Consider the following 25873-nt stretch of genomic DNA (forward strand, 5'->3'; position numbering starts at 1 on the left):
ACAGTTCTAGTTTTGAAGCTGAGCCCCAGAAGTAGTTTCTGGGTTGGTATAGATTCTCTGCCTAAGTCTGACTTCTCTGGGTCCTCTCTTGGAAGGATGAGGACATCAAGTCTGTGACTTAACCCATACATAGTCAGTGTCCTGGGGATCCCAGCACACCTGTGGGAAAAAGGAAGGGCCTATGACAGGTAGCCAACTGCCACTTAAACCTCAGTGATGGACACATCGAGGTTTGTCACTCAGGGCAAGCCTGAATCAAGTTGGCAGGGCTGTCCCCTTTCAGTAGTGCCCACCTGACGACTATCCTAGGGACCTATTTTCCTCTTCTTCCCTTTCTGAGAGACCAGAGACTTGGAGAGCAGGCTTCAAGTTGGACAGATAGTGTGAAGCCCCAGCTATGCATCCCACATGCACACATACATGCCTTGTAAGGCTCATGTGTGTGGCACATATTCATTCAAACATGCCCAACCCTTTGGAACTCGCAAGCTCCCATGTGAACGGAATGCATGGTGCCATTACAGCATCCTTTTTCCTTAGCCACCTGGGATGCTGGTCTGGTCTCTCATCCTTTCTTCCAGCCACCTCTGATTCCAGTCCAAGCTGATTTGCATGGTGCGCCCTGCTCTCCACTGAACCTGGGCCTCCGGGCCTCCCCCATCCCTCAGCTCCCTGTGTGTGCCTGTGCTCACTTGCTGTGGGCGTGGAGCTCTGCTCACCGCTCTCATCTGGCAGCCCTGGTTATGGCTCCCAGACTGGGGGAGAACTTCCCTTTGCAAAGTTAGATAACAGGCCGGGTTCTCTGTCAGAGGATTGGCGCTGTGGCTCCACGTGCTGCAGCTGGCACAAGGCCAGGTCCGCCCTGCCAAGCAGCGAGAAGGGAAGGCCTGGCTGCTGCCGTAGCTGGCAGGTGGCCGAGCTGGGGGTGGACAGGCGGGCTGGGGCAGGGGCTGCCCATTGGCTGCCTCAGGCTCACACCCCGCCTGCCTCCCTAGCCTGTGGCTCCCCAGCAGCCCCTGCCTCTCCAGCTGCTTCTAAACTCCGGAGCAAGCACCTCCTGCTGGGCCATGTCGAGCTGCAACCAGATTGGAGTGGCCCCTGCCATGGACATGCCTGAGGTCCTCAAGTCCCTGCTGGAGCATTCTTTGCCTTGGTCAGAGAAGAAGGCAGGTAGGAACACAAGTAATCTATACTGGCAAGGTGCCTAAGTGCCTAAGGGGTGGAAGCAGGCACAGGAACAGTAGCAAGATGGGTAGGAAGGGCTGCAATGCAGAGGACCCCAGGATGTATGTGGGTGCCACACCAACTCTGGGGCTGCCCTGTGCCTGCTGGCTTCGGGTGCTATGGCCAGCGTGCAGCTACTGACAGGTACTGTGCTCACGTGGGGCAAGGATGGACTATTGTGCCTGAAGGAGTCCAACTGGAGGTTGATTGCTTCTAAAGCTCCCTCCCTCTGCACGTTGTGGGTAAGCAGAGGAGTGGCAGAGCCAGGAGACTGGGGCAGGCTCGGTCTGGAGAAGAGGCTTTCTGCTCACCATTTGCTTGCTGTTGGAGGGCTGAACTCATGGATGGGATAGAAGCTGGTTATGTAACAGGACCACAAGCCCCACGTTCCTAGGATACCACAGGCAACCCTGGGGCTAGGGACAAGCAGAAGAGCAGAGTGAGTGGCAGAGGGTGTGGAGGGGTGGGGGGCAACTTGGGCAGCCTGTACCAGGTACCTTCCTGGAAAAGTTAGGTGCTTTGGGGAGTTGGGGAACTAATTTAGGGTACTCTCTCCTGATGTCTATGTTGCCAGATCTCTCAGGCTCACCCAGTTCTTGCTACCTTTATCAAAAAATTCCTGGCTGGGGGCTGGGGATTTAGCTCAGTGGTAGAGCGCTTACCTAGGAAGCGCAAGGCCCTGGGTTCGGTCCCCAGCTCTGAAAAAAAGAACCAAAAAAAAAAAAAAAAATTCCTGGCTGTACTGGGAATGGAACCCAGGCCTTTTGAATGCTAAGCACAAGCTTTGCTATAGCGCAGTGCTACCAGTCCTGCCTCATTGCTTTTAGAGGAGACCACCCACCTGTCTCTGATGCCAGGGTGACAGGAGGTCAGGGTGTTCTTTTGGGACCTTTTTCAGTCATCTGCCTCATTCTGTGCTGGCATCTGATATATCTCATCACCATGGTGTCCCCACCCCCACCCCTACACCCCCCACCCCCAAACCCCCGCCGGACTTCTTCCTGTAGGGTTCTCCAAACTTGGGAGCCAAAGGACATTCCTTTCACCCTCTCGAGGAAGGCAGGACAGCAGGCTTTGACGCTGGAAACGTCTGAAGTAGTGGGATTCCCCAAAGCCCATGGCAGGCTCCTCCAAGGCCTTTCATGGATTTTTGGACCCTGGTGCTTTAGACCACAGCCTGGTGCTGTCCTGGTGTTCCTGGGTCTAATGGCACAAAGGAAGTCAGCTGCTCAGCAGAAGAAGCCCATGTCTACATCCCCAGGAAAGACCCTGACAGATAGATGAGCCTCAGCTAGGGTCCATACCCACAAACAGGCCACAGAGTGCTTTCTTCCATCTCTGGGTGGAAGAGTTTCCAAAATGTCAAGTAGAACCCTTCCAGTCCTGCAGGTACTAGGGAAGATGATGCAGCATCCTCATGACCCCACCCCGCTGTCCCAAGATGCCTACTGCACTGCAGACAGGGTCAGCTCCAGATGCAAAGGGGCTGACTCAGGGCACTGCTCTTTGCAGGAGACTAACAATGCCTTTGAAGTGTGGTAGCAACTGTTGGTCGCTGGCTCCTAGATGGTGTGCAGAGGCCTGTGAAAGCTAAAATCCCCATCCCTCATGGGCAGCGGGGCCCAGCACTTAGGGGACTTGCCCAAGGTTTCAGGTGGAGCTTTGCCAATGTTGGGTAATCCTCTGCCTGAGGATTAGTTAGCCTAGTGTAGCTGGGTCTTAGGCCTGGGTCTTGGACAACCATGTGGCACTTCATGAAAATCAGAACAAGCTATCCCACAGGGCTGACAGCAGCTGTGGCTAACTTGAAAAAAAAATTGAGGGGAGAGTGGTGCAGGAGCCAAATACGTCACAAAGCCCCAACTTATATATTACTACTTCCTGCCTACAGCCACTACTCCCCAAATCTCCCAGACCTTCCAAAGCACTTAAAGGTCTGCTTGAACACGTGCACGCCCCCGCTGAGCCAGAAGACCCAGCAGTCCCATGTACGGACTTTACAAGTCCCTGTTGTGTTTTGTTCTGCTCATTTCCCACCACTCTGCCCTTCATCTCCATGTAAGAGGTGGTTCTCCTGGAAGACCCTGCAGAATCCGTACTTTCCCTTTTCTTCCTCTAGCCCAGATACTCTGCAGCACAGCCAAGTCACATGCGGGGTGTAGCTAAGTTCCAGCAGGAAAGGATTTCAGAAGTGAGCAATGCAGAGTGTGAGAAATTCCAGGTGTGCCCTCAAGAATGCTCTCCTACCACTGTGTGCTCCAGGTCAAAGACACTTCCCCAGATCCACATGGGGCTCCTCCGGCAGCTCCAGGGCCTGCTGCAGCCTACACTTCTGCTTCTCTCTGGTGCCCATAGGTAGATCCTGGTCAGTACTGACCTGAGACTCCTTGGTTTCCTGGTGGCCCTTACTGCGAACCACAATTCAACCAGCCTCCCTACACCATTTTCCAATCTCTGACTCAGTTTCTCATCTCTGTTTCCGAGTCTATAAAAAAAATCATGCTTCTCATCTCTGCTCTTGTACTTTCCCCAAAGATTCGCTCTCAGTGCTCACCCCATCTCCTGCTTTGTTCTTCTTCAGCTTCTTGAAAGATCTTGACTTCTGCTTCCCTTATCCACAGGGCCTGACTGTGTGCAGTGGCAACCTATCTACCTTTCTGTCTCCTCCACTTACAGGAGCCTGGCGTGCTTTAGTCAAACTAGGCAAGAAGGGGCACTTCTGGGCAAGGCTGTTAGAAGCAAAGCTTTAAAATTAGCCTGAGGATGTGATCCTAGATTCTACTGCCCAGTGAGCAGTAGAGCCTTTTTAGGGAGGATGAGAAATGCCCGTGCTGCTGGCTCGTTGCCAGGACTAAATGAGCTGTCCCATGTGGAAGTGTTTTCAACTGTGACATCCCATGCGGCTCTCTCTCAAAGGCCAAGAACAGTGTATGTGGCTTGGTTTCCGCTCTTTCTGCCTATAATCTGACTCTCATTCCCTTTCTGCCTACACTGGCAACCTGACCCCATTTCCTTATTTTCACCTCCCCTTAAAGACCTGGATGGTATGAGATTGTGCACACACAGGGCTGTTTCCTTGGAACTTCGTGCTGAGATTCCTGGGACATTGATCCCATCAACCCTGCACCAAATCCAACAACTCTGCTATAGTACAATAGGCAGCATCTCACTGCTATTTCCTCGGCTACAAAAGGGGAGAGGAGGAGGGCTCACTCCAGCCCTCTTGGTGAATGGAAGTGAACAGTGAAGGGACTCAGTGCAGCCTGGGCTGACCCAAACTTGGTCTTATGAGGCTGCATGAGGACTCACACGGCCTGGGAAACCGGGGAAGCACGGTGCTTGCTCAGGAGGGAGGAAATGACATGAGGCCTTCTACAGGCTGGCTATATTGTGTAATTTACTCCTCATTTCAGCCTGCTAAGTGGTATATCTTCCCCACTCTTTTAGTGAAAAATGAACTCAGAGAGCTTGGCCACCTCAGGGCAAATAGGTGAGTGGTCCCTTTCCTTCCTCTCTGCCTGAGGCCAGGACCTTGTTCTCTGTCACACCCTACCCCCATTAGAGACATGAAAAATTCATTTTCATCAAGTGCCAGACACTGATGGCAGTGTCAAGAGGCACCCTTCCAGGTGGCTTTGTATCTGGCCAGACCCTAAGTAAGGCTCCTATAGGAATGACCCAAGTCTCTCAGCCATTCTCAGGAGCATGTGCCAACCATTCCTACATCACTGTGTGCAGCACCATTGCAAGGGAGTCTGGTTTTCCATTCCCCAGTGAGAACACTGATGATCCAGAATGGGAGGTCACATACCTGTCAACCGGGTCACCCAGCTCCTGCTTCCAGGTTCATGCCTATCTCCAAAACCATGTGCTATTTCTTGGCCATCGAGTTATTCGTTATAGCTTAGTGAGCATTTGCTGTGCTTGAGGCTCAGACTGGATGAGACCAACACTGTCTTTGCTTAACTAGAACTGGCAACCCAGTGAGGAAAGATAGCAATTATAGGTCCAATTGGCCTTTCCAAGGGGAGACATTTAAACTAAATCCTGGAAAGTGAGGCAGAGCTGACTATGGGAAGAACTTTCAGGGTGTAGGGAAACACCTCAAAGACCCTTCCCTTTGTCTACAGAAAAGGCCATTGGTGCTACAGAAGGTGATCCATGTGGGGGGAAAGCGTGCATGTAGTGTGGTGGGAAAGGTCACAGGGATGCGGCTTCAGTGGTTGGGTCCTACAGCCTGCACCTATTTCTGTATCACCAGCAGAACTTCAGCTAGGGAAACCAAGCTGTCAGGTGGTGTCAAACACCGCACAGGCTGGTTGTGGTGGGGGAAGGTTTTTCTCCATAGTCACGGTTCTGTTGGGGCAGACTCTTCAGAGTACTGAAGGGAGAGGCAAGAATTTAAAGAGACGCCCTACCCACCACTTCTACCCTCAACACCTTCGGACCAAAGTACAAAGCACAGAGAGAGCCACAGTTTCCCAGTCACAGGTATGTGGGCTACAAAAGAGAGCTGCTGGCAAGGCTGGCGCTGGGGAGTAGCCAAAACAATGGCTAGTGCTTGTTCTTCCAGATTCCCCCGTAAATCAAACACAACTGCTAGTTCATATTAATAACACTTGAAATGTATGAGACTTGGCTTTAAAAAGTTCTAACCTTCTTACCAACACCAAACAGAGAAAGCCAGCCAACAAGTATTTAGTGCTACTCTGAACAAAGCATTGGCTTGCCAGCCTTTAGTGCTGGGATACCGAGGGTTGGCTTTCTAGAACTCAGAAGGAGCCTTACCATCAGCCTGCTTTCGCACATTCCAGGCCCTGTACTGTCTGTTAGTCCTCCTAGATGCTAAGTGGTCAGGATCGGTGTGGGGTCCAGGCTAATGGAAATCACCTGTGCAGCATGTGGTTCACTAAATAGACTTTCTAACTTGGGTTGGTCAGCAGGTTTCTGGCTGAAAAGAACAGAATCTAAACATCTTCCTGTTCTGGTGAATACCATTTCTCACCCCATGCTGGCTCTGGCTTAGCCTCTATAACCTATTCTTACCATCACAAACAAAACAACTCCTGAACCAACACAGCCTGAATGGAAGGAAGAGGCTGGGTGGATGCCCACCCGTCCATCTCACGCATTACGTAGGTGGGTGGGTACCTGCCAGTGCTTATCACAGATAATCTCCACAGGCCCCACTCAGGAGGGTTGTCCATCTGCTTCCCTGAGGAGACTGATGGAGGCTGAGAAGCCATTTGCACAATGCTCTAATCAGGTCACTGGCTCAGAGGAAGGTCTCCTCAGGTCTACTCTCAAGGCCATAGTCACAGCTGCTCCAGACATCTGAGGCAGGCATCGTCCTGAAAACTTATTATTGGACTTGCGTGGCAATACTTTAACCCCAGCACTTGAGAAGCAGAGGTAGGTGGATCTTTGTGAGTCTGAGGATAGCCTGGTGTACAAACAGTGAGTCCCAGGCCAGTGCAGAGCTACACGGTGAGATCCTGACTCCCCCACTCCACACCCACCCCCACTAAGAATACAAACAATCTCGGGTTGGGGATTTAGCTCAGTGGTAGAGCGCTTACCTAGGAAGCGCAAGGCCCTGGGTTCAGTCCCCAGCTCTGAAAAAAAGAACCAAAAAAAAAAAAAAAAAAAAAAAAAAAAAAGAATACACTCTCACTCTAATTGACCAGCAAGAGGGCTCAGTGGGACAAAGCACCTACCACAAGGCTTGACAATCTGTTTAATTCCTTGGAACCTTGGTAAAAGAAGAACTGATGCCCAAAGTTATCCTGTAGCCTCCAAATGTTTACTATGACGTGTGTGTGTGTGTGTGTGTGTGTGTGTGTGTGTACACATACACAAGCACTAAATAAGTGATTAATTAACTTAAAACTATTATTAGAGACTAGAGATGTACCTCAGTTAGTCAACTGCTTGCCTAGCATGCACAGAGCCTGGGTGTGATCTCCTGAGCTCCATAAATTGGTGCTGGGGGTGCACGCCTGTGGTCCTGGCACACAGGAGGTGATGGCAGGAGAACATAAATTCAAAGTGATCCTCATCTACACAGCAAGTTTGAAGCCATCTTGGGATCCATGAGACCCTATCCCAAACAAACAAAAAACTCAAAAAAAAAAAATATTGATACAGAGAAGTGTGCTGCCACATCATACTTTTCTTTGTCTTTCTTTAAAGACAGGGTGTCACTATGTAGCCCTGGGTGTCCTGGAACTCATTATATAGACCAGGCTGGCCTGGAACTCACAGAGATCCAACTGCCTCTGCCTTCCAAGTGCTGGGATTAAAAGTGTGCACCAGTGCACCCAGCAGCCGCACACTTTTAAAGTTTAACCAGGTACTAACTAACATGTTCCCTCTGAGGGAGTCTCTTTATAGGGCTTTCACACTATGGCACTTTCTCCTCTACTCTGGGAAGAGGCAAGGTCATAGCTATCAGCACAGCAGTGAAAGGAGACAGCAGCAGAGAAGGCTGCTGGGGTTCTTCTGAGGTCGGTTGGAGAAAGAAGAGAAAGTAATGTCCCTGCCTTTAGGACAATCCCCCACAGCTTGCAAAGAAGCATTAGACAGAACATGCTTGTAGTGCTCCTTCAGGATGCAGAACATCCCGAGGAACATCCACCTTTTGGTTATCCGGGGGAGCCTCTCAAGTGTCAGTAGAGAAGAGACTCAAAGCTAGATCCGCTTTGAAGCCTGGGCCTGTTCCCTTCCTGCATCCTAGTCACTTGCTAGGTAAGCTGCTCCAGGTTGGTGATCCGTCATCCATTTGGGGTAGCTATAGCCCAAGAGAGAGGGAGGGTAAGGAAGAGGGGACAGGAGAGGGAGAGGATGAGAGCAGGAGGGGGAATCTGGACTTCTCCCCGTGTGTCATCTTTGTTATAGACAGACAGGATGCCACTCTGACCCTATCAACCCTCCCCTGCCATACTAGGACCTCTTCACCTTCTCAACGGTGTAAGACTTAGCCATGAAAATGCACATTTCAGTCTGGTCTAGCCAGTTCCTCCAGAACCAAACTACTTGGAGATTTGTATTTCTTTTTAAAAAATATTGTTACGTGTGTGTGTGTGTGTGTGTGTGTGTGTGTGTGTGTGTGTGTGTGTATACAGAGGGATTATTATGCTCATGGAGGTCTGAAGACAGTTTGTGAGTCCCTCCTGCCATTTTATGGTACCCAGGGACTGAACTCTGATTGTTAGACTCGACAGCAATCACATTTAGGCCACATTTACCCCATGAGTCATCTTACCCAGCTTTTCTTATTTTATGTATATGAACACACTATCGGTGACACACCAGAAGAGGGCGTCAGATCCCATTACAGATGGTTGTGAGCCACCATGTGGTTGCTGGGAGTTGAACTCAGGACCTCTGGAAGAGCAGTCAGTGCTCTTACTCTCTGAGCCATCTCTCCAGCCCCTCACCCAGCTTTTTTTTTTCTAGAGTTTCATATGTTGCTTCATTTTCTTGGAGTTGCTCTTTTAAATTTTTTTCTAAAAACTTCTAGGTCAGTTTCTCCAAAAGATATCCTAGATACACGCAAAATTCCTCCTAATAGTTCTGCAATGCCTGGGTTTTCTGTGCAGTTTCCTTTTTCCACATTGGATTTATATCCATCAATTTTGATTAAATTAGGAAAGATATTTGCACGGGAGCACCTAGGCTAAATCCTGCTTTCTCCCTATTTGACAAAAAGAACAGACTGGAGAAATGGAACAATGGTCTGGAGGCATCAGGCTTAGAAAATCATCAACATCATAAAAACTTGTATTTTGGATTCAGTCCATCATCTTATCCCTATGGCCACCCAACGTCCTTTGGTCTCTTCCTTTAGGCCTACTCAGCTGAATTTCTTTTTCCTTAAGTCCTAACACAATTCTGATTCCATGTGCTTTTAGCTGTCTATCGTGGTGTTCTGTACCTACCACAGGAACCACAGGCTGCCTTTCAGTCAGAATCAGCTCCTCCTTCGGAGGCAGGGAGCCATGGGAGGGACAGAATATAAACAAGCCAGTCCCTGCCCCTCTGGGAGCTTAATCCCAGAGCGTCTAGTATTGTCTGGGCTTGAAGCCGAGTATGACTTGTACTGCAAAGAGGTACAAAGTTCTGCGAGCCATCTTGAAGGTTTGTTCAACCCTTTACGACTCACAGGTTTCCTAAGGAACTCAGGAAGTATGTCTTGTTTTGCTTTTTCATTTTAAGAAAGGGAAACTCGGAGGCGCCCAGAATTGTGGAGACTCTAGTTCAGTGTTGAATTTTAAGACTAAAGAAATGGGCTCCAGTGGCCACCTGGATATTCCCAAGGTCACAAGCGAGCAGCTAGTCGTCTGTCTCGACCCTGGTTCTTGGATAGGTCTCAAGAAGGCGCTTTCCGTACTAGTGTTTATTCCGCAACCACGCCTGCGCCCAATCCCTAAATCAGTGGGCAACCTGACACCCGCTTGAACGGCGGAGTTTGGAACCCGCCTGCCCTCCGCTAACCTCGCGCGGAGCGTGGGAGGAGCGCTTGCTGAGCATCCACTTCCCAGGCCCCTTACCCCGGGCAGAGTCCGCCAAACAACAGGCCAGGCGGGTCCAGGCCCAGGCCAGAGCCAGCCCCGCCCCTCTCCTTCCCGGCCCGCCCCTCCGCGCCGCAACCGCACGTGCAGAGCCTCGTGCAATCGCGCCGGCCCCGCCCCCTTGTCCCATTGGCTGACATGGGCCTTTCCCTCATTGCCCCGCCCCGCGTGGGTCGACTCTGCTGCCGCTCCACGTGACCCTCCGGGCTGGGCCGTAGTGCCCAGCTCCGCCTTCCTCTGAGGTGGCTTCTCGGAGGGAAAGAGGAAAAGGAGGCTGCGATGGACTGGGAGGAAACCTGTAGTCACGAAGGTGGTGGCGAAGGGGACGCGACTGACCAAAAAGAACAGGGGTGCTCCACAGAAGCCCCCGATGCTCCCAGGCGGGCGGAGCGATACTCCTCACCTGGCCCAGCACGTGTCTACATCGTTTGGTTCCCACAGCCAATCCCAGCTTGAAGAGCTGTGCCCGCCGGGCGCACCAATCGGAAGCCACGCTCCGGGACCGCTGGCCTGGCCTTATGAATAATGAATGAGACGGAACCAGTCCGCGGGAGGGGTGCGGATGGAGAGAGGCGGGGGTGCGGTAGCGCGTCTGCGCAGTGCTGCCCGTGTCAGCAGCTGCGGCGGGTCGAGCCGCTCCGGCCCATCTCGGGGTGCGGGCGGGGGAGGCGAGGCGCACGAGTGGGGCGCAGGGCACGATGTCCGAGGCGGGCGGCGGGAAGAAGCCGCCTGTGGAGCCTCAGGCGGGGCCGGGCCCGGGGCGTGCAGCTGGAGAACGGGGCCTGTCGGGCTCCTTCCCTCTAGTCCTGAAGAAGCTGATGGAGAACCCCCCGCGCGAGACGCGGCTCGGTGAGGGGGGGCGGCTCGCGCGTGTCTGGGGGCGGGGTTTTTGTAAGGGCGGGGCCTTGTGGGGGCGGGGCGGGCCCGGTCAGAGGTCAGGGTGAAGCGGTCCAGTGAAGTGGTGTTATCCGGGCCCGGAGATGGCTAGGGGCCTGCTGGACTAGGCCTCTGGCCCAGAGAGAAAATCAGGAGATGATCTGGAAAGGACGGGTCAACAGAACTTTGCAAGGAAGCAGCCAGTTAGATGGGGCTGCAGCGGGGCTGCCTACATCCAGATCCCTAGAATGCTGCTTGCCTGAAAATGCGGGTTCCTGGGCCTCACCTAGTCTGCGGATCCTGAGACAGAACCTGTATTTTAAGAAACACTCCTCTGCATCCTCGTGGGTGCAGAGTTCACCACCAAAGTTTGAGAGGCCCCAATCCATGTAGCAGATGGCCTTTGTATGTCTTTGGCCTGTCCTGGAGGAGGACAATTCTTCCTTAGGAGTGGACATTGAGCAGGTCCACTGTGGTGCATCCCTGGGACGCTGCTGTGGTGCAGATGGAGGAGGCAGTTTGAAATGAGGGTCGGTAGTGTCTCCAAGTTGTTTTTAAATCAAAGCGTGGTTTAAAAAAAATTAAGGGCCTGAAGGATAGACAAAGTGGGGCTTTTATGAAGGTTAGTATGTGGCCATTAAGGTCCTCCTCCTGATCGATTGTTGGGAATCACAATAGCAGGACCAGGCTTCATCGAATTGCCCAGGCCACAGGGTCCCTGGGGCCTTGTGTGGAAAGCAGACTTGGCCGGTATTTGGCCTGGAAGAGCAGCGGGACTGTCACCTATTGTGGGGTTCTAGGTCCATTGAGGTGTCCTTTCAGCCAGAGATCTTTGGATTTTCAAGAGCTCGGTTTAATTAGGGTATCTGGGAAGGAATTGGCTTTCTGTGGATTGCCTGTGCTGGGGAACTTATTTCCCTTTCTAAAATGCCATTTTTCTTTTCTTGGGTGTGTTCCGGGCTGCTGTGCCTATGGTTGTCACCGTTGCCTTATAAATAGCTTCTGCTCCTCAGGTGAGGCTAAATTCTCTCCTCCTGCCTCAGGACCCCATGTACACAAACCCTTTTGTTCATGAAGGTGATGCTTCGCTCCAGATCTTAGAGTAGGACAAACTGCAAGGGCTGCTGCTCACATCTGGCAGCTCTTGCTTAAGATTACCAGAGAGTAGCAGGCCATACAGTGATTTTGACTTACGTTTGCACATACTCACAAAGAACTTTGACATAGTCTTATCTTGTTAGGGTTATTGTCTCCACTTTGTAGGTGAGGGAAGTTGAGACTCTTGAGAGGCAAAGATGATTTCTCAAGGTCACATGGGTGGGCCCTCTGGCTCTTGGTTTGGTGTTCTTTCTGTTGCATGAAAGTGACAACTGCTGGTGTCAGGCCCTGTGATTTAAGTCTTGGACATGTCAGTCATTTACCTTTTGGAATTAATTTAAAACTTGACCTTATAAACACTGAAATAAAATAGCCTGACTGATTATAACGGTGCTTGCTTACAACCCCAGCACTGGAGAGGTAGAGGCAGGGGGATCACTAGTTCCAGCTCATCCTCTGATGTATATCAAGTTTGAAGTCACCTGGATTTCATGACTATCTCAGAAACCAGAAAAAAATTGTTTTAATCGCTTTGGTCAGGAAAATGTGGAACTTCCTGTTGCTTGTCCTTCTGTGAGGCTGCTTGTTATCTTCCTCCCTTCTCTTACCTCTTTTGATCAAAGTGACCCCACCCCACTGGTTCAGTCATTTCTGAACAGAATGTGGACTCAGAGAGACGGGCAGGGAGGCCATCTGGCCCACCCAACCCACAGGCTGGAAGTTTTGTTGCCTCCCAGTTGTTTTTAAATCAAAGCCTGGTTTTAAAAAATTAAATTAAAGAGGCAGTCATAAGAATTCATGTTAAATCGTATTACAAGCTGTGAGCAAGTTCTGCTTGTGAGAACCTCCACCTCATGGGGTCTGGTCATTGTTCTTGGACTAATAGGCTGCCTTTTGACTGTCTGGTCTTGGGACCCAAGCATGACTGTTTTTTCTCCAACATAATAATATCTGATGTCTCTCTTTTTTTAGTTCTAAATCCAGAGTTCAACGTTGTCTCCTTCAGTTTTGAAAACCCATTATGAACTTGTCATGATTTTATCTCCCACTTCTCTGATGAGCCTCCTTCTCACTCTGATTTCGTCTTGTCACATTTCTCTGTGTTTTTTTTTTTTTCTTAATTGCCCTCTCTTGGATATCCATGTGCATAACCTTTTGACTAAGACATGGGGGATTTGATCTTCACTAATTGATTACCTTTGCTTTGGATAGAAACAGTCTTTCTTCTTCAGCTCCTCCCTTTTCCATTCTCCCAGGAAACCTGCCTTCGGCCTTTTCTGCTTATTCAGGGATAAAGCCTTCTAAACTGGTTGCTCTGAAAAGAGCTCCAGATCCTCTCATTGCAGTCACCTGAAGTCAGTCTGTCTGAAAATCCAGCATTCTCCAGGCATTAGACAGGTTCCCATAGTCACTTTGTTGCCCCCTGAAATCTGGAACTGAGTCCAACCCAGTACCTGCCCTCAGTAAACTCATAGCAGTAAAGAATGTGTCCTCTGTACCATGGGTAATAGTCATATTCACATGCTGTCTCTGTTCTTCATAAAGAAGCTGGTGACAGGGAAACATACCAAGACTCAGGTTAATAACATGGATCTGGTCACATGTCCCACAACTAGTGGGTAGCAGCCCTGGGTTGCTATGGAGAAACATACCTGCAGGGAAAAGGACAGGGAACCTAGAAGCCATTGGATGGAGAATCTCAGCCCTTTCCACACTAAGATATCGAGAATGGTCAGAAGCACCACTTCCTTCCTCATGCCTCTCCTATAGATGCCCACACTCTATTTTGCATTAACTCTGGGACCACCTCCTGCCTCAGAGTATGCAGCTAACATTCACAAAGGCCAGAATCAGAAGAGCATGTGGTGCCACGCCCTAAGGAGACCAGCCTGCCTGGTTCAAGCACCAGGCACAATGAGAAGACAGGATGTGCTCTTGAAACAAGTGTATGGGATTTGGATGGAAACAGGCCTCTGAGAAACATGGGTCTTCTCCAAGGCTGGCTGTCCCCATCATGGGGTGAGTTACTCTTGTGCGGTGTCTCATCATAGATTTTGTTTGCAGATAAGGAAAAGGGGAAGGAAAAGCTGGAGGAAGACGAGTCTGCAGCAGCCAGTACCATGGCCGTCTCTGCCTCCCTCATGCCACCCATCTGGGACAAGACAATCCCCTACGATGGCGAGTCTTTCCACCTAGAGTACATGGACCTGGATGAGTTCCTGTTGGAGAATGGCATCCCTGCCAGCCCCACCCACCTGGCCCAGAACCTGCTGCTGCCTGTGGCAGAGCTTGAGGGGAAGGAGTCTGCCAGCTCTTCCACAGCATCACCACCATCTTCCTCTACTGCCATCTTCCAGCCCTCGGAAACCGTGTCCAGCACAGGTTGGTGACAGCCTTTGGGCAGGCCCACCTGCCTGGTCTAAGGAGCCCACTTCCCACTGAGTTCTGCCGTCCACACTCCTGTGTGCCTTTTGTCTGAAGCAGGTCCTGGTGGGCTGCAGACTAGAGGAGCCTCTGTTCCCACTCTTGAGTACTGTCTGAAGGCTAGGGATGAAACAGTCACCCTGGCAGCAGTTGGTCTCCTCTGTTGGGGCACTGCGCAGGAGGCTGGAATGAGTTCCTAGGCTGCAGCTCTACAGGAGAAACCCCACTGTGGTTCAGTGCTGTATTTTGGCCACAGATTCTTGGGAGGTTTAGGCACTACTGCTAAACACCATTGCTACTGTCCTTCCGACTGTCCATGCTAGCATTTACTGAGGACTTGCTCTATGCCCGACTTTAACAAACAGTCATCAAAACAATCTCACAAAATGAGTTGTACTATTATCCCTGTTCTGTACAGGAGACCGAGGCACAGAGAAGTAAGGAACTTGCCTAACTCACCCGGCCGACAGGTACTAAAGCAGCACTGAACCCAGGATGCTCATCTGCAGAGGCAGACACTGCTGAGGCACTAGCACAGTGTTCCCACTGCTTCAAACAAAACAAAACAAAAAATCCTTCAGGATCTGAAGACTGTTTTGGCTTTGTTTTGTTTTGTGTTGTTGTTGTTTGTTTGTTTTTGGCTTTGTTTTGGCTTATTTGCTTTCATATCTGAACATAAACCCACTGGGGAAGATTTGTCCCCCATTCAGAAGCCATGCAGAGTTTCTGTCGCCTTAGAGACATAACGACAGGCATCTCCTGGAACCACACCACAAAGCTCTCATGGTATGTTTCTGTTTAACTTTCCAAAAGGGAAACTTTTCAAATAAATATAGAGAGTAAGAAGTTGGAGTGTATGTCACTGGTAGGGCATTTTACTGTGTATCTAAAATGCCCTCTTAGAGTTGTTATTTTTAGTTGTGGGGGGTTATACGTGGATGCTGGGAACTGAACTCAGGTTAACTACAAAAGCAGCACGTGGTTTTAGCCACTGTATCTCTGCAGCCTTCGTATATCTGTAATCCTTATTCCACAGAAGACTGAGGCAGGAGGATCACAAGTTTAAAGCTACTCTAAATAACACAGTGAGACCCTATCTCAGAAAAATAAAAAAGAGGCTGGAGATGTAATTCGGTGGCAGAGAGCTTGCTTAGCGTGCACAAAACCTTGGGTTCCCGACTGGAAAGATGGCTCAACACTGAAGAGTGTTGGTTGCTGTTCCAGAAGACCCAGGTTTGGCTTCCCAGCACGTGCATGGTGGCTCACAACTACCTGTAACTAACCAGTCACAGGGGATCTGACACCCACACCCACTTCTGGCTTCTTTAGGTAACAGGTATGCATGTGGTATACAGACAAACATGCATAGACATAAAATAAATATTTTTTAAAAAGCCTTGCTTGGGTTTCTTTCTCAACACTGCAAAATAAATTTTAATTAATTAAATAAAAATTAAAAACAGAGGAAATGGGTTGCAGAGATGGCTCAGCCATTAAGATCATTTAGTGTTCCTGCAGAGGACCTGAGTTTGGTTCCCAACACCCACATTGTATCTCACCACCATTTATAACACCAGTTTCAAAGGATTCAGCAGTCACGACGGTGGTGTGTGCACGTACACGGAAGTAGAACACTTGTGCACGTAAAGTAAATAACCTAAAAAAAGGAAAACAAACAGATGGCTTAGTAGTAGGTCATCATTTGGGTGGTTCAGACCCTTAGCACCATGTGAGCATGGCACTGCTGGGGTCAACACTGGCCGGCCAGCCAGTATGCAGACAAGTCAGTGCCCTCCAGGTTCAGCAAGAGACGAAAATAAGCTATCTCAGAAAATAAGAGTGGACTAGCAAGATGGCTCAGCAGAAAGAGGAATTTTCCATGAAGTCTAATTGGGTGGTGGGACTCAAACTTGGGTCCACTGTGTGTATAATCAGGACAACTGAACCTCAGGACCCACACAGTGGAAGGAGAGAAACAACTCTTGTGAGTTGTCCTCTGGCCTTCAAACATGCAGCATGATGTGTGATTGAGAAAGACACCCAACATTACACCCTGGCCTTGACATGTACATGCACACATGTATACACATTAAACAGTGTTTAAATACTTCCCATGTGGAATTGACAGTAAATCACAGATATGCCTGTTCTGCCTCCTGAGAGCTGGTAATGAATGCATACGGCACCATACCCAGCCTTAGGAAAGATTTCTTAATGAAGTATGTATGTGTAAGTGTGCAGCCCGGTGGATCCTCACAGGGTGAACCACCCATGTCAGTACTGTACAATCAGGATCCAGAACTGTATTGGTATCCATGAAACACCTGTGACTCGGGGCGGTTGGCTTCTCAAAGGTAATCACTATTTCTGTCACCAGACATCACATTTCTTAATAACTGAGCTTCTTATCAATAGAACTGTCCTCTGTTTTGTTTTTAGATATTGTAATAAGTAGGTTCCCAGTACTCAGGAACCAGAGAGAAAAGGCTGTCACAACTTGAAGCCAGCCTGGACTCCATAGACTGACTGAATCCCAAGACAGCCATCAGTTATATAGAGAGACCTGGTCAGCAAGGGTCAGGGTCACTAAGATGGCTGGCTCATAAGTTAGAATGCTTACCATCAAGCCTGAAGACCTTGTGGGAGAGAAACAACTTCTACTAATTGTCCTCTGACCTCCTCCATTCTTGTACAATGGTGCATGTGTACACAGGTGTGCGTACACACACACATATAAATGTACAAAAAGAGTTGAGCAGAGGATGCAATGCAATAGGCTGCTGTTTCCCTTGCATTTGAGGATCCCAGGTTTAATTCCCAACACCGTACATGCACACATAATATAATTGCAAATTCATTGCATCAGTGCCCTCATATTTATAACTTTATCTAGTTTTATAGTATACGTATAAATTACATGGGCATTTTAATGTCTTAATGTTAACAAAGCATGCTGGGCATGGTGATGCACATAAAAGCAGGCAGATCTCTGTGAGTTTGAGACTTTCCTGGTCTTAAGAGTGAGCTCTAGAGCTACATAGTAGTGAGACCCTGTCTCAGAAACTAAAATAGTGGGCTGGAGAGATGGCTCAGAGATTAAGAGCACTGACTGTTTTAACAGAGGTCCTGAGTTCAATTCCCAGCAACCACATGGTGGCTCACAACCATCTGTAATGGAATCTGATGCCCTCTTCTGGTGTGTGTGAAGACAGCTACAGTGTACTACAGTGTATAAAGTAAATTAAAAAAAAATAGTTTCACAGAACATACTTAGTAGAAAGCTGGGTGTGTTGACGTATACCTGTGATCCCAGTACTCAAGAAACTAAGGCAGGAGGATTGCCATGAATTCAGGCCAGCCTGAGCTACATAGAAAGGGAGATATGAAACTAAAAGCCTTAATTTTTTCACTTACTTTGTAGTAAAGACATCAGTAATATGTGTGTTTTGTGTCTGGTCTCCTTTATACAGTGTTTTGTGAAAGTCTTGTGACTGTAGGGGAAGTTTGCCAGTTCCCATTCGTGACTAATACCATGTGAGCACACTGCACACCACTGTGTAGCCATTCTGAGGTTGAAGGACAGAGGAGCTCACTATGTGGTATAGTTGGAGTTCTTTTTTTTCTTTTTTTCTTTTTTTCGGAGCTGGGGACCGAACCCTGGGCCTTGTGCTTGCTAGGCAAGCGCTCTACCACTGAGCTAAATCCCCAACCCCTAGTTGGAGTTCTTAACAATGCTACTGGGAACACTTGTGTGCCTGAGTCTGCTCGTGGGTGGATACTCTTAGGAGTATTTACTTAGGAATAGACTAGATGAGTCAGTGGACGTGAGTGTAATCCCCATCTTCCCTCTTTCTCCTCCTCCCTCCTCTTCTTCCTTCCTCCTCTTCTGCCCTTCCTCTCTTCTTCTTCCCTCTTCTTTCTTCCTTTCTTATTCTTTCTTCATCACAGGATCTTTCTGTGTAGCCCAGGCTGTCCTGGAGCTCACTGTGTAGACCAGGCTGGCCTCAGCCTCACAGAGCTCCACCTACCTCTGCATCCCAAGTGCTGGGATTAAAGGTGCTCCATCATGCCTACCATTATTTATTTTATGTGTATGAGTGTTTGCCTGTGTGTGTGTGTGTGTGTGTGTGTGTGTGTTTGTGTTGTGTGTGTGTGTGTGTGTGTAAATCATGTATAAAGTGCCCACAGAAGCCAGAGGAGGGTGTTGGATCCCCTGGATTTCGAGTTACAGGCAGCTGCAAGCCGCTGTGTGGATGCTAGAAACTATAACCAGGTCCTGTGCAAGAGTAGTGAGTGTTCTTAGCATTGAGCTCCAGGACTCACAGATATGTATAGACCACATATACATACCTTTTTTTTGGGGGGGGGCGGTGAGACAGAATCTTTTGTAGCTTATATCAGCACACCCAACCTGATTCAGTTGAAAACCTAAATTTGATCATGCCACACTTACGCTATGAACAGGGCAGATAATTTGGCGGGAGTGTTTGTGGGGGAAGGGGGAAGGAGAGGGAGGGAGGGAGAGAGAATATGAATGAATGAATGAGAGAATGAATATGAATGCTTTGGCTTTAATTTTGGCTTCTTTTTTTGTTGTTGTTGCAAGGTATGTAGTAACCTTCAGGCTTCTACACACATTATGCCAGTTGCACCCTGGAGTCCTGATGTAGCCAGATAATATCCTGCAGGGCAGAATTGTCTCCTATTAAAAACTGTGGCCTTGCGGGGTTGGGGATTTAGCTCAGTGGTAGGGAGCTTGCCTAGCAAGTGCAAGGCCCTGGGTTCGGTCCCCAGCTCCGAAAAAAAAGAAAAAAACAAAAACAAAACTGTGGCCTTAACCTCTGTTAACCTAAAACTGTGTTTTCTAGGCCAAGACAGTATCAGGGATTTAGTTTGTATTCAGTAACTATCAATTGACTGAATATTGGTGTACTCAATATTGGCAATATTGACTGTGTAGGCCAGACGTTCGGTTTTCTTTTAAAACGACTTTTATGTCAACACACAACCTTTGAACTCTGAAACTGACATTAACCCAATGTTTACCTGTAAACCAGCCAGCTCTTTGGGACAGGAAGAGAACCAGCCAGGCTATGACTCACTCTGTAGTTCAGTTACTTACCTCTGGGGTTCTGGAAAGCCAACTGCATTTCTATGAACCTTGGTATCCTCTTCTCTAAAATGAGAGGTAACACTCATTCCTTTAGAGCTGTAATTAAGAGTGACTGACGTGGGGGCGGGGCTTGTCAGCCTCTCAGCCCGTGTCCTCACCCTGTTGTTCCTCTTGAGACACAGGAGGTTAAGGGTTATCATGATTCAGTGTTTTACTTGTTAATTCTTCTGGAAACAAAATACTTAGGAAATCCCTTCCATTTTGGAGGCCTCTGTTTCCTTTGGTGTGTTCTGTTCAAAAAACAGAAGACTTCATGGGTCAGTGGTTGAGCACATGCTTAGTATGTATGGAACCCTGAGTTTGATCCACAACATACACCAAAAGACAGGGTTGTCTTAGGGATTAGACCACATGTGTCTTGGGGCTGGTGGCGTGGTTTTCTTCTAAGTAGCAGTGGTTTGTGCTGTCTCCAAGTTATATAGTGGAGCAATATGTTCTTTCTGTCCAGTGAGATGCTTCTAGATTGTCTGCCTGTCTTTCAGAATCATCCTTGGAAAAGGAGAGGGAGACACCAAGTCCCATCGACCCCAACTGTGTGGAGGTTGATGTGAACTTCAATCCTGACCCTGCTGACCTGGTCCTCTCTAGTGTACCAGGTGGGGAACTTTTCAACCCTCGGAAGCACAAGTTTGCAGAGGAAGACCTGAAGCCCCAGCCTATGATCAAGAAAGCCAAGAAAGTCTTTGTCCCTGATGAGCAGAAGGTAACACCCAGTGTCCTTTATTAAAGGCACAACAGTGGTTTAAGAATCTAGGGTAAGGGGTTGGGGATTTAGCTCAGTGGTAGAGCGCTTGCCTAGCAAGCAGAAGGCCCTGGGTTCGGTCCCCAGCTCTGGGAAAAAAAAAAGAATCTAGGGTAAGCTGTGGCATATCTCAGTAGTGCAGGTCACACAGTGGCACAGCACAGTGACACAGCTCAGTGGCACAGCTCAGTGGTGCAGTGCTTGCCTGGGACACATGAGTCCCTGAGCTCCATCTCTAGCACTTGAAAAAGAGAAGGAAGCTGAACTTTGGCTCACACCTTTAACCAGAGGCAGAGGCAGGCAGATCTCTGAATTCCAGGGCTATACAGAGACTCACATAAAAGCAAAAAGAGAGGGGTTGGGGATTTAGCTCAGTGGTAAGGCCCTGGGTTCGGTCCCCAGCTCTGGAAAAAAGAAGAAGAAAAAAAAAAAAAGCAAAAAGAGAGAGAGGGAAAGAAAACTGGAGTAGGACCTGTGCTTTCTCATATGTGATTTTATATGGAGAACTCTTCCTACTATGGACACCATGTGACAGGAGTTGTCTACTTGAAGCCACATCAGCAGTGATGGGAAGAAGTGGTCAGGTGTGACTTGGGTCCTGATTACTCTGATACCTCCCTTCTAACCAGGGTGCTGCTGGGTGTTTTAGTGTTCCACCTCCCTGGTATGAGAAGTCACTAGACCTTAGAAAGTGAGATTGAACAGTTTTAAAGGACAAAGGACACCTTCTAGGGCTGGGGAGATGGCTTAGAGCAGTGGTTCTCACCCTTCCTAATTCCGTGACTCTTAAATGCGGTTCCTCATGTTGGGGTGACCTCCACCTGTGAGATTATTTTGTTGCTATTTTGCAACTATAATTTTACTACTGTTTTGAGTCGTAATATATCTCAGTGGTGGTGCACGGCCTTTAATCCTAGTAAGTGGGAGGCAAAGGCAGGTGGCTGTCTGTGAATCAGAGGCCAGCCTGGTCTACAGAGCTAGTTCTAGGACAGCCAGGGCTACACAGAGAAACCCTTCCTGGAAAAACCAAATAAGTAAGTAAATAAGTAAGTAAGTAAATAAATAAATTGTAATGCAATATCTGTTTTTGGATGGTCTAAATATGACCTCTCTGAAAGGATTGTTTGTTCCCCAAAGGGGTCACAACCCACAGGTTGAGAAACGCTGGATTAGTGGTTAAAACATTTGCCACAAAAACATGAGGACCTAAGTGCAAATCCTAAGAAGGCATTTGGAAGTTGTAACAGGTAGTATGCCCTGACAGGAAGTGTGCTGCTGCAATCCCAGTGTTCTTACTGGGAGAAGGGAGAAGCCCTGGGCCACCTATCCTGCCAGACACAGCAGTGAACAGCAAAGGGACCCTGTATCAAACAAGGTGGACAGTGAGGACCAACACCCAGAGTTACTCACCGACGTCCACACATGCACCTGCTCTCCCCCTCTGTTCCCCTCCCTCTCTCTTGCATGGTCTTGTGAAGTCAGGTTTGATCTCAGAGGACTAAAGTACACCTAGGTTGTTGGCTTTTAACCAATACTAAGTGCGGTGTGGTGGCACACATCTTTAATCCCAGCACTTGGGAAGTAGAGGTAGATAGATTGCTGGGAGTTTAAGGCCAGCCTGGTCTACATAGTGAGTTCCAGGACAGCCAGGGATACCTAGAGAAGACCTACCTCAAAGAAAAAGACAGACAGACAGGTGACGGAGAGAGGCAGAGAGAACGAGGAGAGAGAGATGTCAACAACCACCAATATGCCTAAAGTAAACAAGGGCAGAACACGAAGCCGTACAATGCCTGACAGCTCAGACATTGACATGTGCCTGGGCTGCACCATACACCTGCCCCTTGACAGCAGGCAGTGTCCCCGAGTATTCCTGTTTAGGGTCCCATCTTGAGTTCTTACCACAGCATTGCACTATGGGTATGGGAGGGTGAGGATTTGGGGATGGGAAGGAAAGACTAAGCTCTCTTGGGGGACACCAGACACCAGTAGAGGGCCGTTCCCACAGGATGAGAAGTACTGGACAAGGCGTAAGAAGAACAATGTGGCAGCTAAACGCTCCCGGGACGCCAGGCGCCTGAAGGAGAATCAGATCACCATCCGGGCAGCATTTCTGGAGAAGGAGAACACAGCCCTGCGGACGGAGGTTGCTGAGCTTCGCAAGGAGGTGGGCAAGTGCAAGACCATCGTGTCCAAGTATGAGACCAAGTACGGGCCCTTGTAACCTGTGCCCCTTGCCCCGCAGGGCACTGCCTGCACCTCAGACCTCTGCCTGGGGCTTCCTGGACCCCACTCGTGTGGAGACTTAGGACTCTTCATGGGCACATGGTGGCGTACCTGCTCTAGGAGCACTCACGTCTCAGCTTCATTATAACATGGCCAGCACATGTGGTGACTTCCCCAGGGGACCAGGGTCCTCTCTGATGGGGAACATGAGTGAATCTCTGTAGCCGGGTAAATGGCCCAAGTCTCTTGTTGGATGCTCCGGCGGAATCAGAAGGGGCCTTCTGGAGTCCAGGTTCTCCTGTACAGAGTGCTCAGGCTTTCCTAGCCTCCCTCAGTCTCCAGTTTGGACTGACAAGGGCTGTCTACAGAATGAGTCATGATTATTGTCACCCTAATGTCGTCTCAGGTAGCAGGTGCATTTCCACTTGGGGTGTGTCTGTCATGTACCTCACCCTCCCCAAAAAAATCTTTGAGAGAAACATTCATTCCCATCTGTCTCAGAACCAGGACATGCTAATACTCTGTTAGTGTATACATGGTGGTGGGCCACAGAAGTGGGGTCTCTGCATAGCCTGGAGTTAGGGTGGGGTGTGGGGCTTGCAGTAGATATGCACCCAACCATTCTTAGCTCCGGCTTCTATCTTGTGGCTCTCAGGCCTGAAGCAGCCCTGGAATCAATTTCCTCTACATCTCACTTGCTATGGAAGAAAAATTCGCAGGATGGCTGGGCTCTGGGCTCTAATTGCCAGCGCCTTTGTACCTCTGGGCCATTCTGGAGGCTCTTGACATCCACTAGCCTGGTCTCTGATTATTGTCACCCAGTATCCCTTCTCAGACCTTAAGTTTAAAAAGAAAACCCATCACCTAGGAAGCTTGAGCTTCCTAGCCCCAGGGTACCACTTCTGCATGGTGTTTAGGAAACTGGCCTCCAGTCTCCTGTTGTGGGCACCAGACTGAGGGCTTTTCTCTTGGGAAGCTCCATGGAACCCTTGCTCTGGCTCACCAATGTACCCAGACCAGAATCCAGTCTCCCTGAAGGCAGAAGAGGGCCTGTCACTTCACAGATTAGACTCCCTCCCTTGAGTATCAGCAGGTCGCCTTCTATGAGTTGTATTTGCTGAAGGTACAGCTCTCATGGGACAGCGGGCTCTGGAGACATTACACTGGCCTGCAGTCCGTCTGGAGTCAGAAGGTGCCCACATAGGTCTGACCATTGGGTAGAGTGATTTCTTGCAGCTTTGGCTCCCTCTGTGTCACAGCTGCACCTTTCTCTTCTATTTGGCTGGATTGGAAATCATGGAACCCTCTGCTCATGTGGGTCAGTTAGGGTGCCCTCCAGGAGGGTGTGTTTATTTGCTCAGGGTGGGCAGCCTGTGTGAAGGAGGCAGAGGTGATGAGGGTGCTTTATTATACTTAACACTGGCTTTATTTTAAATGGTGGCTTAGTTTGGGGCCCCAATCTTTTAAGACTTTTCATAATGATGTTAAGACCAGGGCAGACTATCTACTGGCCATGGACTGCAGCCAGGAGATGCCCTGCCCCTCCTGGGACCTGCACACCACCTCTCTGGGGAACTTGACAAAGGTCCCTAAGGCTAAGGGAGGTCTCCTTCCTACTAGGTCCCTGACTTTGACTCTGTGGTTCTCTAGGAACCGTGTGCACACTTGTCTCTGTTGTAACCACAAAGGGCAGTAGCACCTAGCATGTCAGTGTCCTGCCCCGGCTGCTTGCCTCCCACCCACCCAGGACTTCTCTGGGCTGGCTGTTCACCCAGAGGCAGTTCCTCATTTTGTTACTGGTGGACAAGCCTTGACCTGAAAATCTCTTCGTTTTCTTTGGCTAGGAAATGTAAGGTTTGTGTTTTTTAAGTTTTAGTTTTAAGGAATAGATACTTAACTCTGGATGCCATCTGTGTTCTGACCCTAGTGGGTGGATGGGGCTTACTGTCTCCCCGTGGTCCCCTCTCTGCCTTGTGGTGCCCTCCTTTCCTTCCAGAAGTAGGTAGGGGTTCTGGCTCCTCCTAAAGTGCTTACAGAAACAGTGTCTGCTTGCTTCTTGGAGGAGCCTTTGGAATGAAAACCGGCAGGGAAACAAACCAGAAGGAGCATGTCTGGAGGTTGACATCTTGGCGAGAAAAAAAAGTATTCATGTAAGCTTGGCTCCTCCGTTGGCCTTAGGACCCAAGGCTGCACAGAAAGAGTTGATCTCTGCTGTTGTTTTGCTGTGGAAGCCTCCTGACTCCCCTAGGAGCTGACAGCAGAAGCCTGAAGCTCCTCTCTTGGATCTTTGAATTCTAAGGAATACCAGGCTCCAGAAGCCAACTTCAGTTTGGCTTTTCATGGGTTTGTCTTGGGATGAGAAATGTTGTCACTTCCTAGACATCCTGTTCTCAGCTATGGCAGCCGCAGCAAAGACACCTGAATGAGTTAGAACCTTGCAGGAATGTACATTCAAGCGATGTGTGGAAGAAGAACTACATGCTTTTGGAAAGAGCCAGCTGTGGGGGACCCGCTCGGTCACCTTAGCCTCAGCCCAATAAGTTATGTGGGTCTGACTCCTGTGGTTGGGGACAGCACTAGACAGTGAACCTAACTCTTGGTCCACACTCTCTGCTGAGAGGGTGCTGTGGTCTGCTTTCCACTCTGGCAGCTCCTACAGTCCTCCAGCCTGGGGACAGATGAGAAGCTTGCTTTCCAGGGGCCCTGAGAGGTATGCTCCCTGGGAGGGGCCTGTAAGTGGAGCTCTTGGTTTCCAGGGCAAAGCCCCACCCACAGCTTCTTTAACATCTGTTAATTAAGTGCAATAAATTTTTCTAGAAAAAGGCAAAGATGATTTCCAGGTAGAGATTGCTGTCGTTTGGTGTTGGATGCCGGAACACCACTTGGTTTTATTTTTCTAAGTGCATGTGATTGGTAGAGTGTTTGGGGCTCTGCATCCTCCCTGGGAGCCGCATTCCAGCAACCCCTCTCCCTACCTTTGCTGGGGGAAGGAGGCCAGGAGGAAACCCCTTTGTCCCAGCTGTAGAGGCGGAAGCAGACAGCAGCCCATTGGCCTTATGTGTGTGTGTGCCTGTGCGTGTGTCACTGCTGGTGGGCCGGAGTGATGTGGTAGGGAGGGAAGGTGGGAATGTATCCTTTTCAAACAAAATTAAATATTTTGAGACGAGAATTTGGCATGGTCTTTTCTGTTACTCCCTCCTTTATTTCCTCATATGTCAGCATGAGAACCAAGACAGAAAACCTCATCTCTTTGGAGTCCCAGGTAACACCGCTGTCCACACCAGCTAGATACCCTTGGCCAAGTCTCCTAACTCTTCTGTGCCTCAGTTTCTTCACCTGTTAAGTCAAAATAATACCTACCCGGTTCTTGAGAGAGGGGGACATATATCAGAGCAAAGGTAGTTTGAGCAGACTGTGAAACAACCAGGAGAAGACCAGGACCACAAACAACTGATGGCAACTATGGTTTAGGGGGGTGAAAAAGATGGATTAATAGTGCAAATTTAAGCCAGGTAGGCAGTGGTGGCATGTACCATT

The 25873-nt window shown here is 49.2% G+C and overlaps 1 protein-coding gene across 4 annotated transcripts; it reads left to right on the plus strand.

Moving 5' to 3' along the window:
- The first annotated feature begins 1026 nt into the window (after positions 1–1026).
- Tef (TEF transcription factor, PAR bZIP family member) lies at positions 1027–25505 on the plus strand. 4 transcript variants are annotated; one of them, XM_087556010.1, is made up of 4 exons: positions 1027–1170; positions 13836–14153; positions 19851–20071; positions 22119–25505. In XM_087556010.1, exons 1-4 carry the CDS (start codon positions 1068–1070, stop codon positions 22332–22334), a joined length of 858 nt encoding a protein of 285 aa, XP_087412136.1. In that variant the 5' UTR covers positions 1027–1067; the 3' UTR covers positions 22335–25505.
- The last annotated feature ends 368 nt before the right edge of the window (positions 25506–25873 follow it).

The sequence above is a fragment of the Rattus norvegicus genome, chromosome 7 (genome assembly GCF_021556685.1).
Source record: "Rattus norvegicus strain SHRSP/BbbUtx chromosome 7, alternate assembly SHRSP_T2T, whole genome shotgun sequence".
NCBI lineage: Eukaryota > Metazoa > Chordata > Mammalia > Rodentia > Muridae > Rattus > Rattus norvegicus.